Below are 14688 nucleotides of genomic sequence, written 5' to 3' on the forward strand. Positions count from 1 at the left end.
GGCCTGGGGCCAGGCATAAAGCATTATGTGGAGCTAGGTTTGGGGCTGGATGTGGGGCCAGGCCTGCTGGGGCAGGTTCAGATCTCAGCTGCCCCTGGCTGAGAATCTGGAGTGAGCCAGGAGCTGTCCATACCACACCTCTGGTCTCGCACACATTGCCCCACAAGGAGCGTCCAGCCCCTCACATGCACCATCAGCATAATCACACATGCACACCAGGCCAGGCTGGCACAACTGCATGCCAGCTGTGCCTTACTGAATTCCAGGTGGCACAAGCCTGTCCGGTTCTAAAGACCCCTCCCCAAACCTTACAGGAGGAGCCACTGAACCCAGGGTTCAACTGAGTGCAGGGAATAACTCAGGAAGAACAGAGTCGGGAGTGGGGGGTCTGTGACATTCTATTCCAGGGGTTCTCAAACTGGGGATCAGAGCCCCTCAGGAGGGTGCAAGGTTATTACATGGGGGGTCGCGAGCTGTCAGCCTCCACCCCAAACTCCACTTTGCTTCCAGCATTTATAATGGTGTTAAATATATAAAAAGTGTTTTTAATTTATAAGGAGGGGTCGCACTCAGAGGCTTCCTATTTGAAAGGGGTCACCAGTACAAAAGTTTGAGAACCGCTGTTCTATACCTTGGGGGAGTGTCCTGTAACCCCCATATTCTTCATTTTCATATAATCATATAAAGCATGCCTTGTAAGGTATCAGGGGAAAGGTTATGATCTGCTGAAAGTCATTTCTCTGTCCATATATGTGTATCATTAATGCATATGAAGTTATGAAAATTGTGTTGTATGGCGATCACTAAAACATGCTGTAAGTTGGAGAATCAACCAGACATTAGCTCCCCAGAAGCAACATCAAGGAAAGTAACCAACACCAGGGTGGGGTTTCAAACAACCCATCAACAACCATTGTCCAGCAAGGGAGCTACAATTCAGTGATTCACCTGCCTGAGGCCACACCAGGGGAATTGCTCACCCTTGCCTGAAGACTCAGCAATGCCCCCCAGACATGCCTGGACTTGTGTCCCCGAGCACATGGAGGGTATAAAACAGACAGGGTGGACAGATAGAGTAGACAGAGGTATAAAGCAGACATACTGGGCCTTTCTCCTTCACCCACCTACACTGCAGGCATCAAGGACACGCTGAAGCCTCCAGCTGAGAGGACTGGCCTAGATTTCAAGGAGGAAATCTCTATACTATGGACTGCAATATCCACTGGGGTGAGAAAAACTGCTTAAGCTGGATGATGCCCAGTCTAATAGGGTCGAGAGTTTAGACTGCGTGCTTATATTTATTTTTCTTTTGGTAACTAACTGACTTTTTGCCTATCACTCAATATCACTTAAAAGCTACCTTTTACAGTCAATAAATATGTTTAATTGTTTATCTTTACCAGTGAGTTTGTATGAAGTGTGTGGCAAATCTGCTCAGGTTTTGCAAAGGCTGGTGTATGTCCACTTTCCATTGATGAAGTGATGAACCAATTAATAAATCTGCATTGCTCATCTTGAGCAGTGCAAGACGATGTATTCCTGGGGTACAGTGCTGGGAGCTGTGGGGATTTGGCTCTGGTGCCTTTCTCTGTGTGATTTGTGAGTGGCTCTGGGAGCATCCATGCAATCTAGCTAGGTGTGGGGCTCCACATATGGTTGTGCTGAGTGATATCAGCACCTGGAGGCATCGCTAACAAGGCATCGTGAGATACAGCCCAGGCTGGAAAGAGTTAAGGGGGCACAGTGGTCCCACAGTCCCAGGCTGCACCCCGGGGATCCCATCACAGTGACGCAGCGAGCAGGGTGAAATACACAGCTTGTTGTACTGAGCAAGATTTGCACTTCATACACTAATGTAAAGATTTTAAATGAAGGCTTTAAGTGTGGCGGCTAAGGAGAGTCAGGAGGAGGCTACCAGTTTATTTTCTGTTTGCTTATTTTGGGCGAGGGAAGTAGGGACAGAAAATCAGGACAATGAGTGAAAGCAGTGAAGCAATTGTGAAGGAGCTTTTAAAGCTGCAGGTTGCAGAAAAGGAGAGGGAGCACCAGAGACTATTGGACCTGAAAGAACTGGAGATAAAGGAGAAGTGGGAAGAAAGAGAAAGAGAAAGGGAAAGGGAAAGAGAGCAGGAAGAAAGAGAGAGAAAGAGAGAGTGAAAACACCAACTGAACCTGCTAGAGAAGCAGAACCAGAACCCACCAGCCCCAGCAATTCCCATCACTCCAAAAATCCACAATTGGGATCATTTATGTCCTGCATACAATGAGGCAGACAATGTTGCTGAATATCTGAGCACCGCTGAAAGGCTGTGTGCAGTGCATGAGATCCCTGAGGCTAAGAGTTCCTACCCTGACTGCAAAATTAACTGGTAAAGCTCTAAATGTATTAAATGAAATGCCTATGGAGGATGCTTTTAGACTATTGTAAATTTAAAAACACGCTTTTGCGAAGGTTTCAGATTCCCCTGAAACATACAGCGTTAAATTTAGGCATGTTCAGAGGGATACTGGTATGAGTAATGGGGAATATGAGAACAAAATGAAAGATTTGATGGGAAAGTGGGTGAGGGCAAAGGTGTTACAAGCTTTGAGGGAATGCTGGATCTTGTTGCTCAAGAGCATTTCCTAGGCATGTGTAAGGCTGATGTAAAGCAGCATCTATGGGACAAAGATGTAAAGTCTGTGGATGAGACGGCATCTCTTGCCGATGCCTTTAAATGGACCAGGTGTCTATTGAAAACAAACCACTGAAAGAGGTGTTTAAAGCTGGTGGGAAGGGAAGATCCCATTTTATCCCTAGCAAGAGGGAGGATGGCTGAGAGGCTGAGTACTCCCCTCCCCAAAACCATTCCTCTAAACCTTGTCCCAAACATCCTGTAAAAGCAGAAGAGCCCAAAAGGTGCTATCAATATAAGTCCAACCAGCATCTGAGGAATAAACGCCTTGTGCTAGGAGGAAGCAGGCAACCAACAGCTCATGTTAGTTCTGCTGTCCTCAACACAGAACCCCACCTCCCCACCCCAAGCAATTGGAACCTATCATATTGGTTTTGTGAGGTTAGCCTCTGCAGAACCAGATATGGAGCATGTTAAGATTATCGAAATTAATGGCAGGGAGTACTTGGGGCAGAGGGATACAGGGGCCCAGATCTCTCTGGTTAAGCAGAGTGTGGTCTCAAAGGCCAGTATGTTCCCTGGCCAAACGGCAGAGATTGTGTGGTGGGCGAAAGCAGTTTCCTTGTACCGCTAGCTAAAACCCAGGTGGTTTGGGAAGATTTGGAAAGTGTTTTGAGAGTGGGGGTAGTGGAACACCTCCTAGTCAACCTGCTTCTTGGTAATGATTTTTTCTTACCCACAGCAAGAAGGAGTTTTATGCTGGGATCCCCAAGGGAAAGGGTAAGGTCTCAGGAACTGCTGAGAGAATGGGAGAGAGTCTCCTTGATTCCTCTGCAGCAGGGAGAAACCACATGCCTTCAAGTGGGAGGGTGGTTGAGACCAACTCCTGCCCTGCAGCTGGAGGAACACCATATCAGGAAGGGATGGGGGGTAACGCCTGCCAGGAGAGAACTATCCAGGTTGTTAACTAATTGGAGATATACCAATCTCCTAGAACTGGAAGGGACCTTGAAAGGTCATTGAGTCCAGCCCCCTGCCTTTACTAGCATGGCCAATTTTTGCCTCACATCCCTAAGTGGCCTCCTCAAAGATTGAACTCACAACCCTGGGTTTAGCAGGCCAATGCTTAACTGCCAGCAAGTTGCAGCTTGAACCAGAGACAAGCCAGGCTCTAGGGAGCAGAGAGCAATGTGTCCCAGAGGAGAGCCCAGAGAAGAGCAGGGGATCTCAGAAACCACTGAGGTGGATGAGGATTCCGGTGACTCTGTAACACAGGGAAGCAGGGTGCTTCCAAGTATGGGAGGGGCTGAGACTAGCTCCTTTCCAGCAGAAGGCAACATGCCCTCAGGTGCAGGGACAGGAGAGGTGCTGTCAGTGATTAAGGAAACTGTCCAGAGTTTTGCAGCTGAACAAGGGAGGGGACCCCTTCCTAGGGAGCACAGATAAATGTGTCTTGGGAGGGGGCCCAGAGGAGGAGATGGGAGAAGGAATAGTGGGGGTACAGGAATGTCTCCTCACTGGTCACTTGGGAGAGGATGCCCAGGACTGGATGGCTGAGTCAGCATCTGTGCATCCAGGCACTCAGCCTGTGACCCAGGTTTTGAGAAGGAACTGTGTAACCGACCTCCTGGAGGGGAGCAGTCACACAGCTGACTTCTCAGGGACAGAGAAAGGGGTAGCGGAGGGTACCCCAATCCAGGTCCCGGTTTAAACCAAGATGCAGCTCCAATGCCTGTGACGGCAGAGGAGTTGAGACCAGAAAATTGCCAGGTGGTAGTTTGTGAGAACAGAAATAACCCAGCTGACAGAGAAGGGGATGTTTTCCCCCAGGCTGGTGAGAGACAGGGAGCAGTTATGGGAAAGCTGCTGGGAAAAGGTGAATCTGATCAAAGGGTAAACAGACACCTAGCCCAGAGAGCACAGATCACAGCCCTCTAGGGGTCAGGGCTGGGAGGGGAAAACACTGGGTAACCCCAAAAAGGAAACTGGATTTTACAGTCCTGGGGTTGGGAGGTAGCCCCCCAAAGGGCCAGCCAGTGTGCAGGATCCACCTGGACCCTTATCTGGCCAGACCCTGAGATATTAAAATCCTAGAAACTTAATTAAATTAAGAGCCCCCCCAGAGGGGAATGCTCAGAGAAAGAAAAGCCAGTGACTGATTACATGGGAGAGAGTCAAAGGACACCCTGGGTACCGAACAAACTAACCTCAAACTACACTATCTGAACAGGGGGCCTGGTATCACAAAGATACTTGTAAACACCCATCTGTGATAAAAAACATTGGTATTAATGTTAAGTTTTGGGATAAGAATTTTGTTACTGACATTAAACCTTATGGCACAGGCAGCCAACCTGGGGCTCCGGAGCCGCATGCGGCTCTTCAGAAGTTAATATGCGGCTCCTTGTATAGACACCGACTTTGGGGCTGGAGCCACAGGTGCCAACTTTCCAATGTGCCAGGGGTGCTCACTGCTCAACCCCACAGGCCCTGCCCCCACTCCACCCCCTCCCCTGAGCCTGCTGTGCCCTCGTACCTCCCTGCTCACTCCCAGAGCCTCCTGCATGCCAGGAAATAGCTGATGGGGAGGGAAGGGGAGGCGCTGATTGGCGGGGCTGCTGGTGGGTGAGAGGCACTGGGAGCAGGGGGCGGGCTGATGGGGGCTCCTTTGGCTCTTTGGCAATGTACATTGGTAAATTCTGGCTCCTTCTCAGGCTCACGTTGGCCACCCCTGGCTTATGGTAACGTTAGTTCTCAGTTAATACCTGTAAACAGATTTAAAGCTTATCACAGCAGAGAAACCATAACAAACCTGGTTAGCTGTGTGTGAATGGGGAAACTGAGGCACGCCACCTCATGGCCTTGATGGCTGGGTGCCAAGAGAACTATAACACAAACTGCCTTTGAGTTAGTCAGTGACCAACCCTCCTGCAGTAACCTAAGGCGGGAGGTGTGACTTTCTATACCTCCCAGGCTGCAGAAACCAAAGGGGACACAGCAGTACCACAGTCCCAGGCTGCACCCCAGGGAGCCCTGCACAACCAGGGTCATAGGTTCAAAAGCAGGGATCCAGAGGGGGACACTGAGCAGAGTACCCTGGACAGCACCCACTGCTCCTCAAAGGTGTCTAGGGAACCAGCAGTCGCCACCCATAGGAACTCTGCCCAGATGCGTGAGACAAGGGAGGAACGGAAATAGGACCCACAGCCGCAGAGCACCCCCTGGTCTAGCATCCTCCTCCTGGTGCTGTAGATTGGGCACTTTGGCCAGCACCAGGAGGAGGTTGCTGAGGAGGTCTCGCGACTTCGTGGGGCTGCGGACAGGGTGTGTGTATATGAAGAGGTGTGGGGAAAAGTGCAGCCAGAACCTCATCAGGAGCTTCTGAAGGAGCCGGAAAAGGGGTTGCAACCTGGAGCATTGCAGACTGGTGAGTGTCAGGGTCTCCCTCACACTGCAAAATGGACAGGAGTCAGGATGGGGTGAACCGCGCCGGGTTCGCGCCTGTGCTCATGGCTCCATGAAGGAGTAGCCAACTGATGTCCCTGGCAGGCCGAGGGACCAAGGTGGAGCACAGGCTGGCCCACCAGGGTTCCTCATCCAGCCACTTGGTATCGGGGCGGGACACAAGGGTGAGGAAGTGCAATGTGTGCAGCACGAGTGTGTAAAGTCGTTCCCTAGGTGCGGTTCAGAACGAACCAGCTGCAGGGCGCGCAGCTGTATGGGGTTGCGTAAATACGGGGGCCTGGGGGCTCTTGGGCTGGGGCCAAATTAAACGGCCTGGGGTGCGGGGCGGGCAGGGGGCACCTCTCACAGGACCGTGCATGCGGCCCGGACTCTGCTCTCATGCAGTGACAGCTGGGAACAGCAGCTATCACTAGTGCCAGCCACCCCCTCCCTCAGCCCACAGCCCCTCGCTGTGTCCAGTGGTTATCACTAGTGCCTGCCACCCTCCCAGTCCACAGCCCCTCGCTGTGCCCAGTGGTTATCACTAGTGCCAGCCACCCCCTCCCCCAGTCCACAGCCCCTCGCTGTGCCCAGTGGTTATCACTAGTGCCAGCCACCCCCTCCCCCGGTCCACAGCCCCTCGCTGTGCCCAGTGGTTATCACTAGTGCCAGCCACCCCCTCCCTCAGCCCACAGCCCCTCGCTGTGCCCAGTGGTTATCACTAGTGCCTGCCACCCTCCCCAGTCCACAGCCCTCGCCGTGCCCAGTGGTTATCACTAGTGCCAGCCACCCCCTCCCCCAGTCCACAGCCCCTCGCTGTGCCTAGTGGTTATCACTAGTGCTAGCCACCCCCTCCCCCGGCCCACAGTCCATTGCTGCGCCCAGTGGTTATCACTAGTGCCAGCCACCCCTCCCCGGTCCACAGCCCCTCGCTGTGCCCAGTGGTTATCACTAGTGCCAGCCACCCCCTCCCCCAGTCCACAGCCCCTCGCTGTGCCCAGTGGTTATCACTAGGGCCAGCCACGTCCTCACCCGGTCCACAGCCCCTCGCTGTGCCCAGTGGTTATCACTGAAGGTGCCAGCCGCCCCTCCCCCCATGAGCAAAGCCCATCGCCAGTGTCACTCACCTTGGTGTGAGGCCCGAACTCCTCAGTGAGTTTCTTGAGTGGGGTGTCATACTCCAGCACCATCTGGGCCAGCCGGGCGTAGCTGGGGTCGCTGCACAGGGACAGCAAGGGCAGAGATTTTGTTCATGCCCCCACAGCAAACTGCCCCCCACTGCCTGGGTCATGCACCCCTCAGCAAACTGCCCCCCAATGCCTGGATTGTGCACCCCTCACTAAACTGCAATGCAATGCCTGGGTCATGCACCTCATGACAAATGACCTTGCAGGCTCTGCCAGTGCCCCTCACACTTCCACATGGGCACTACCTCTGGGATTTATACACTGCCCCCTGAGCCCTCTGACTCACACATACCCTGCAGCAGGGAGTCCCACTGGTTAACTCATCCCGTGGCCCAGCCCAGCGCTGTGTGAACCACCACCCTCTCCTGCACAACCCCCCTCAGTCCCCTCCACCCAGTTCCCTCTCACCCGCTGCCCTGGATCATCTCGTGGGCACAGTTGTACATCCCGATCAGGGCTTTGCGGTCCTCGATACGCGACAGCAACAGGATAACAGACGTGTAGGTCACCACCAGGTCCAGGTAGTTCTTGGTGAGGTCGTAGTTCACGTGCTGTGGGGGGCAGCGTAGTGGGGGGTGTCAGTGTCCAGGAGCAAGTGTGTGTGTGTGTGTGTGTGTGTGTGTGTGTGTGTGTGTGTGTGCGCGCGCGCGCAAGCGCTGCCCCCTGCTGGAGGGGATGCACCCTGCAATGCAATGCATGCAGCACATGGAGATGGAGGGTCCCTGTAGAGAGGAGAGCTGCAAAGCCAGGCATGCGGTGGGGACTCCCCAGCCCAGCACCCCCCAGGCTGCTCTTTGCACACAGCCTTGCTGGCTGTTGGTATCGGGTGACATTCGTGGGGGAACAGCAGCCCCCCAGGGTGGGACAGTGCTCGGTGCATTATGGGCCCACCGGAGATCAGGGCCCCAGGTGCTGCATGGACACAGAGCGAGAGGCCGGCCCTGCCTCTGGTAACTTACCCTCAGGATTATCCCGACTTTGCCAGTGGGCAGCTGGGGCCCAGAGAGGCTGAGAGAAGATGGCAGGTGCTGGGGGCACCATTGGGGACAGTGCCTAGCCAAGCACCTGAGGATCTAGTCCGAGGTCACACCAGGGATCTGTGGCTAAGTTGGGACTCAAAGCCAGATCCTCTGACTCCCAGCCCAGTGCATCATCCCCACAACCTTCCTGCCTCCCCAGGGAAGCAGAGACACCAGCAGTCTGTCCCCACTATGCCCCTGCCCACGAACCGCCCGTCCATGCACCTCACCTGCAGCCTGCTGTACCCCTCCCCATGCATTGCCCTCGCAGCCCCCTGTCCATGCACCACCCCCACAGCCTGCTGTGCCCCTGCCCACGCACCACCCCTTGCGGCCCTCTGGCCATGCACCTCCCCCGCAGCCTATTGTGCCCCTGCCCACGCACCGCCCCTTGCAGCCCCCTGTCCATGCACCTCCCCCGCAGCCTGCTGTGCCCCTGCCCATGTGCTGCGGCCAGGGGACCCCCCCGGGACTCACGATGTCGAAGTAGCACTGGCTGGCATCGATGGTGTTCAGCAGCTCGTACACATGGTCCTGCCAAGGGAAGCTGTGTCAGTCGCACCTAAGAGCCCCCAGCTGTGATTCGCCCTCCCCCAGGCCTCAGCCCCAGCAGCCCCACACCAGGCCTGGCATTCCAGGACAGAGGCTGTGTCAGCAGGGGCGGAGGGCTCCGCTACAAGCCCTGGGTACGCTAAGGAGGGCAGGTGGCTTCCTCACCCGAGATTTGGCACCTACAATAGGGTAAAGAGTCTCCCCAATGCCCCCTTCTGCTCCAGGAGCAACAGGCCCTGGTGTAACTGGTGCCCAGGGAGCAGGGATGCAGACTCCAGGCCTGGAATGAGCCATGGGAAGTGCTCACGTGGAAGCGAGGGCCATGGGGCCGGCCACAGCCCCAGGCAGCCTCCATGACACAGGCAGCAGGTTTAAGCAGCACCTGCTCCATCCCTCATGAACTGACTCAGATTGGTGCAAAGCAGGTGAGAGCTGGGGCCAGCATCCCCAACGTGTGCCCATGAGCACAGCATCTCGGCATCCAACAGTCTTCAGCGCATTTACCCTCCTCAGTCCTGGGTTTACAGTGGCACCATGGAGCCGGGCCCATGCTCAGAAGGGGCCCCCGGCCTGCGCCGCTTGCACTGCGCCCCGAGACCCTGCCAGCCGCTGGCTCCCCCCCCCCACTACTTGCTCCTCTCGACCCGCCCGCCAGCCAGCTGAGGGCTCCTCTCCGCCCCCGGCCCCACCCGCCAGCTCCTCTCTGCCCCCCGGCCAGACCCCAGTGCACCTCCAGCTCTGGGCAGTCTCTGCTTCGCACCCCCTGGGGGGCCCCACCTGTCTCCCCAGAGCTGAGCCGCCTGGGACTGGTGCAGAAGCCCGGCTAGTCTCAGCCAGGTGGGGGGGGGGGATGTTGGGCGGGGGCTTGGCTGGGCCCCTCCAGGCAAGTGGGTCCTGAGGGAGCCCAGCCGGGGCAGGACTGGAGCGATTCCCGGGACCAGCCCTGGCTGCGCTGCCGGCTCAGCCTGGCAGACACAGTTGCCTCCCAGCAGGGCCAGTGAGTGCAGCCAGGAGGCAGAGCATGGAGCCTCCATGCCCCCAGCCACCGGCCGACACCCGCCATCTCCCCAGGGCCGTGGTGCCCCCTGCAGGTACTCACCCGGAACTCCATCACGTCCACGAAGGAGTGGTAGTAGCTATTGAGCACTTTGATGATCTCTGCCTTCTCCTTGTGCACCGGGCCCAGGTGTTGCTAAAGCAAACGACAGACATGGGGAGCAGATTTCACCCTGATTGGCCATGGGGGGAGCCAGCCGTGCGGCTGAGAACGCAGAGCCCTGCCACGGAACCAGCTACCCAACCCCTCACCGCTGGGGACAGAGATCACTGACACATGCAGGGCTGGACACAGCTGCCCTGGCACACTCATCCCTGGGCATCTGCAGCCTTCAAGCTGGAGCTGGGTTGAGAGCCCCCATGCCAGGGTGGTGTTGTGCGGATCCAACCACTGCACTAGCGGGGGATGGGGCTGTATGAATCCGAGCACTGTGCTGACAGGGGGAGGGGGGACCTGACCAGATCTGAGCGCCGCGCCGGCAGGGGGAAGGGGGACATGTACAGATCCGAGCGCCGCGCCGGCAGTGGTGGGGCTGTATGGATCTGAGCACTGTGCTGGCAGGAAGAGGGGGCACCTGACCAGATCTGAGCGCTGCGCCAGCAGAGGGAAGGGGGGACCTGTCCACATCCGAGCGCCGCACCAGCAGGGGCAGGGGAGACCTGTCCAGATCTGAGCGCCGCGCTGGCAGTGGTGAGGCTGTATGGATCTGAGCACTGTGCCAGTGGGAGGGAGGGGGACCTGTAGAGATCCAGATTGGCAGAGACCCTGGAGGTTTTTCGCCTTCCTCTGCAGCATGGGGCACGGGTCACTTGCTGGAGGATTCTCTGCAGCTTGAGGTCTTCAAACCGCAATTTGGGGACTTCAATAACTCAGACATAGGCTAGGGGTTTGTTATAGAAGTGGATGGGTGAGATTCTGTGGCCTGCACTGTGCAGGAGGTCAGACTAGATGATCAAAATGGTCCCTTCTGACCTTAAAGTCTATGAGTCTATGAGATCCAAGCACCGTGCCAGCAGGGAGGACCTGTACAGATCCAAGTATTGTGCCAGCAGGGGGAGGGAGGACCTGTACAGATCCAAGCACCCCACCACTACCGGCAGTGGTTGGGCTGTATGGATCCGAGCACTGTACCAGAAGGAGGGAGGGGGACCTGTACAGATCCAAGCACCGTGCCGGCAGGGGGGACCGGTACAGATCCGAGCACCACACCAGCGAGGGTGGGGGCTGTATGGATCCGAGTGCCGTGCCAGCAGGAGGAGGTGCCTGTAGAGGTCTGAGCGCCACGCTGGCGGCGGGGAGGCTGTATGAATCCGAGTGCTGTGTCAGGGCACGAGGCTTGTACTGATCTAAGTGGGAGCTGTACCATGGGGCAGGGCCTGAGCCTGTGGCTGAGGGGGGCTGCTCACCGTGCTGCTCCGTGCATCCACATTTGGGAACTTCTTGTTGATGTATTTGATGGAGGGCTCCATGGTCTTCTCAGTGAAGAAAGGGGGTTTGGACCTGGGGTCTGAGCATGTCTGTAACAGAGAAAGCCCCAGGGCGTCAGCAGGGATGAGTCTCCAGGCAGGGCAGGGACAGCTCCAGGGGCTCCTGCTGGCCGCAGTCAGAACTGTCCCTGCACTCACCCAAACAGGCACCACCTGACTGCCAGAGAAATCTACCCCTTGCCCAGTAGCGATGCTCCCCAATGAGCACCCACAGCCCCTGCTATCCCAGCCCTGGCAATGCCCCTCGACCCTGGCCTGCCGCAGGGGCGCCAGTTAGGAGGGACAGTTTCCTACAGGAGGTGAGCTCTTCACTGCACAGCATCAGAGGGGTAGCTGTGTTAGTCTGGATCTGTGAACGCAGCAAAGAGTCCTGGGGCACCTTATAGACTAAACAGACTCTTTGCTGCCTTCACTGCACAGCATGAGTGTGGAATGTGAATTGGCAGAGAAGTGCTGCTCCCAGCTTGTGCCCCTGGGGCAGGGAGTCAGGATTCTGTTTACAAACAGAGGCAGAGTGATTAAGATAAGAAAGGGCTGGTAATTAAATTAAGGATCTGGAAGTCCTTAGATTGGGTGGGGGGGGAAGGTGGTTGGAATAAATTGGAGAGAGTCCAGCGGAGGGCAACAGCAGTGGTTCTCAACCTGGGGAACAGGCCCTTTGGGGGCCACCAGCAGGTTTCAGGGGGGCCACCAAGCAGGGCCAGCATTAGCCTTGCCAGCACCTAGAAAGCCAAAGCTCCGCTGCATGGGGCTGAAGCCAGGGGCTCCAAGCCCCATCAGCCAGGGCTAAAGCTGAAGCCTGAGCAATTTAACTTCATGGGACCGCCTGTGGCATGGGGCCCTGGGAAGCTGCCTGCTTGCTAAAGCCCCAATGCTGGTCCTGGCTTTTATATGCAGAAAAACAGTTGTGGTGGTAGCAGTGGGCTGTGGAGTTTAGGAGATAGGATGTTGTGGGAGCCCCAGAAAGAAAAGGTTGAGAACTGGTGAGGCCACATCTGGAGTATTGCACCCAGTTTACCCACCCCCTGCCCCTTACAGGAAGGATGCGAACAAATTGGAAAGAGTCCAGCAGAGGGCAACAAAAATTATTAGGGGGCTGGAGCACATGACCTATGAGGAGAGGCTGAGGGAACTGGGCTTATTTAGTCTGCAGAAGAGAAGAATGAGGGGGGATTTGATAGCTGCTTTCAACTACCTGAAAGGGGGTTCCAAAGAGGATGGAGCTAGACTGTTCTCAGTGGTAGCAGATGACAGAACAAGGAGCAATGGTCTCAAGTTGCAGTGAGGGAGGTCTAGGTTGGATATTAGGAAACACTATTTCACTAGGAGGGTGGTGAAGCACTGGAATGGGTGGTGGTGGAATCTCCTTTCTTAGAGGTTTTTAAGGCCTGTCTTGACAACGCCCTGGCTGGGATGATTTAGTTGGGGTTGGTCCTGCTTTGAGCAGGGGGTTGGACTAGATGCCCCCCTTGGTCCCTTCCAACCCTGATATTCTATGATTCTATGAAGAGAGAACAGGAGACTCAGAAGACATACAGCCAAGCCCTCTAAGCCAAAGTTACATTCAGACAAGATGTAGATTTGAGGGCGTAGGTGAAAATAAGGGGCCAAAACCCAGGGAAGGGATAGCAGTGGTATAGAGAAGTTCCCACTGTACTTATGTGGCCCCATCACCATAGTATCCGAGTCCCTCACAATGTCTAACCTCTTTCTTCTCACAGCCTCGTTGAGGTTGAGCAGTGCTGTTATCCCCATTGTACAGATGGGGCACTGAGGGACACACAGACTGAAGGGCAGATTTTCAAAGGTATCAGGCACCTCGTGGGAGTCTCAAAAGCGCCTAGGTTTGGTGCTTTGTAAATCCCACTAGATGCCGAGCTGCATCTTTGGGTGCCTAAAAACCTTTGAAATTCTGTCCCTAAGGCACTGGCCTGAGGTCATACAGGAAGCCCATTTAGGGTGACCAGATGTCCCGATTTTATAGGGACAGTCCTGATTTTTGGGTCTTTTTCTTATATAGGCTCCTATTACCTCCCACCCCCATCCCGATTTTTCACACTTGCTGTCTGGTTACCCAATTCATGGGGGGCGTAGAACCCAGGTCTCTCAAGGCTAACTCCCTATCCACTGGCCCAGCCTAGCTCTCTGCTCCATGCTGCAAAAGAGAGGACTCTGATAGAGGGGAGCAAAACCAATAAGGCCAGTCCTCCAAGACTCAGCAAACAGTCCCGGGTGATTGGGAAGGATTCATGGTTGACAGCATGAAAAGCAGCACAGAGGTCAGGAAGAATAGAGACTGATGAGAGGCGATCACTTAGGCCCCAAGGGCTGGCAGGTTCTGCCCCAGGCTGGGTTGTAGCACAATGGCTGCTGTGCAATTTTAGATTTTAACTGAAAACCATTTTGTTTTGTCATTTTTTGTTCTGATTTTGAGAAAAGGAAGGAACGAGTAAATGTTGTATGAGTATCAGATTATGTCTCAAATTCTTAGGTGAATTTCAGCTGAATCCAGGCCAATTCCAGAACAAAAAACAGAAATTGCATGTTCAGAGTCCATAAAGTTGACAATTATTGTCATGATTTGTATTATTCATTGGGCACCATCTGGGTGCTCAGAAATGTTCAGAATATGCCAGAAAATGTAGCTCTTGAGCCAATGTGTATAAAATGTGTAGCCCTGGATAAGATGGCTCAGATATTTAAGTATGAAGTGTGTAGTAGAAAGAGAGCCTGAGACATAAGACCTTGGATCTGACGCCTGAACTAAAGTGGTAGTCAGGCCCTGCTAATATAAAGGAAAGTTAGCAAAAGTCATGCTGTGAGCAGAAGTCAGGCTCTGCCTGCGTACAGGCTCACAGAATCTGGCAAGAACAGAGCTGGAATTACAAAAAACACACACATGAGAAGTGCTAGGCACAGGACACGTACACAAACACATTCCAAAAGGGTGGTACCAGAACATCCCAATACCAAGTACAAAGAGGTATCTCAGAGTGAGTGTCGGTGTCAGCCTAGGGGGCAGTGGAAAGTCCGCCACTGCCTGGTTGCGTCTGTGATCACGGGCATATGTGTTTTAGTATCCCCGTACAATCTGCCGGATGTTATTACTGTGCTTTGTCGACAATAAACCTGACCGAGTGCCTACGCTACTAAAGGGTCTGTGGTTATTGGGCAGTTCAATTGGTGTCTGCAGTACAGACTATCTGGCCAGAGCCACTGCAGCATGCAGAGTGAACACACATGCAGCCAACATCTGACAACAAAGTGTATAGTTATTCAGCACATGTTAATATCTATGAGTCCCCTGTGGGTCCGGGGACAGAATAG

The 14688-nt window shown here is 54.7% G+C and overlaps 1 protein-coding gene across 3 annotated transcripts in view; it reads right to left on the reverse strand.

Moving 5' to 3' along the window:
* Positions 1 to 14688, reverse strand: part of NCKAP1L (NCK associated protein 1 like) — an 80290-nt gene that overhangs the window by 55653 nt on the left and 9949 nt on the right. For all 3 annotated transcript variants that reach the window (XM_039514438.1, XM_039514437.1, XM_039514435.1), the window contains exons 2-6: positions 11281 to 11391; positions 9917 to 10009; positions 8743 to 8799; positions 7655 to 7797; positions 7187 to 7277 (exon numbers count right to left, since the gene is read on the reverse strand). In XM_039514438.1, the coding sequence (XP_039370372.1) occupies positions 7187 to 7277; positions 7655 to 7797; positions 8743 to 8799; positions 9917 to 10009; positions 11281 to 11391 (495 nt within the window). The remainder of the gene's footprint in view (positions 1 to 7186; positions 7278 to 7654; positions 7798 to 8742; positions 8800 to 9916; positions 10010 to 11280; positions 11392 to 14688) is intronic.

This window comes from Mauremys reevesii, linkage group 25 (genome assembly GCF_016161935.1).
Source record: "Mauremys reevesii isolate NIE-2019 linkage group 25, ASM1616193v1, whole genome shotgun sequence".
Classification (NCBI taxonomy): domain Eukaryota; kingdom Metazoa; phylum Chordata; order Testudines; family Geoemydidae; genus Mauremys; species Mauremys reevesii.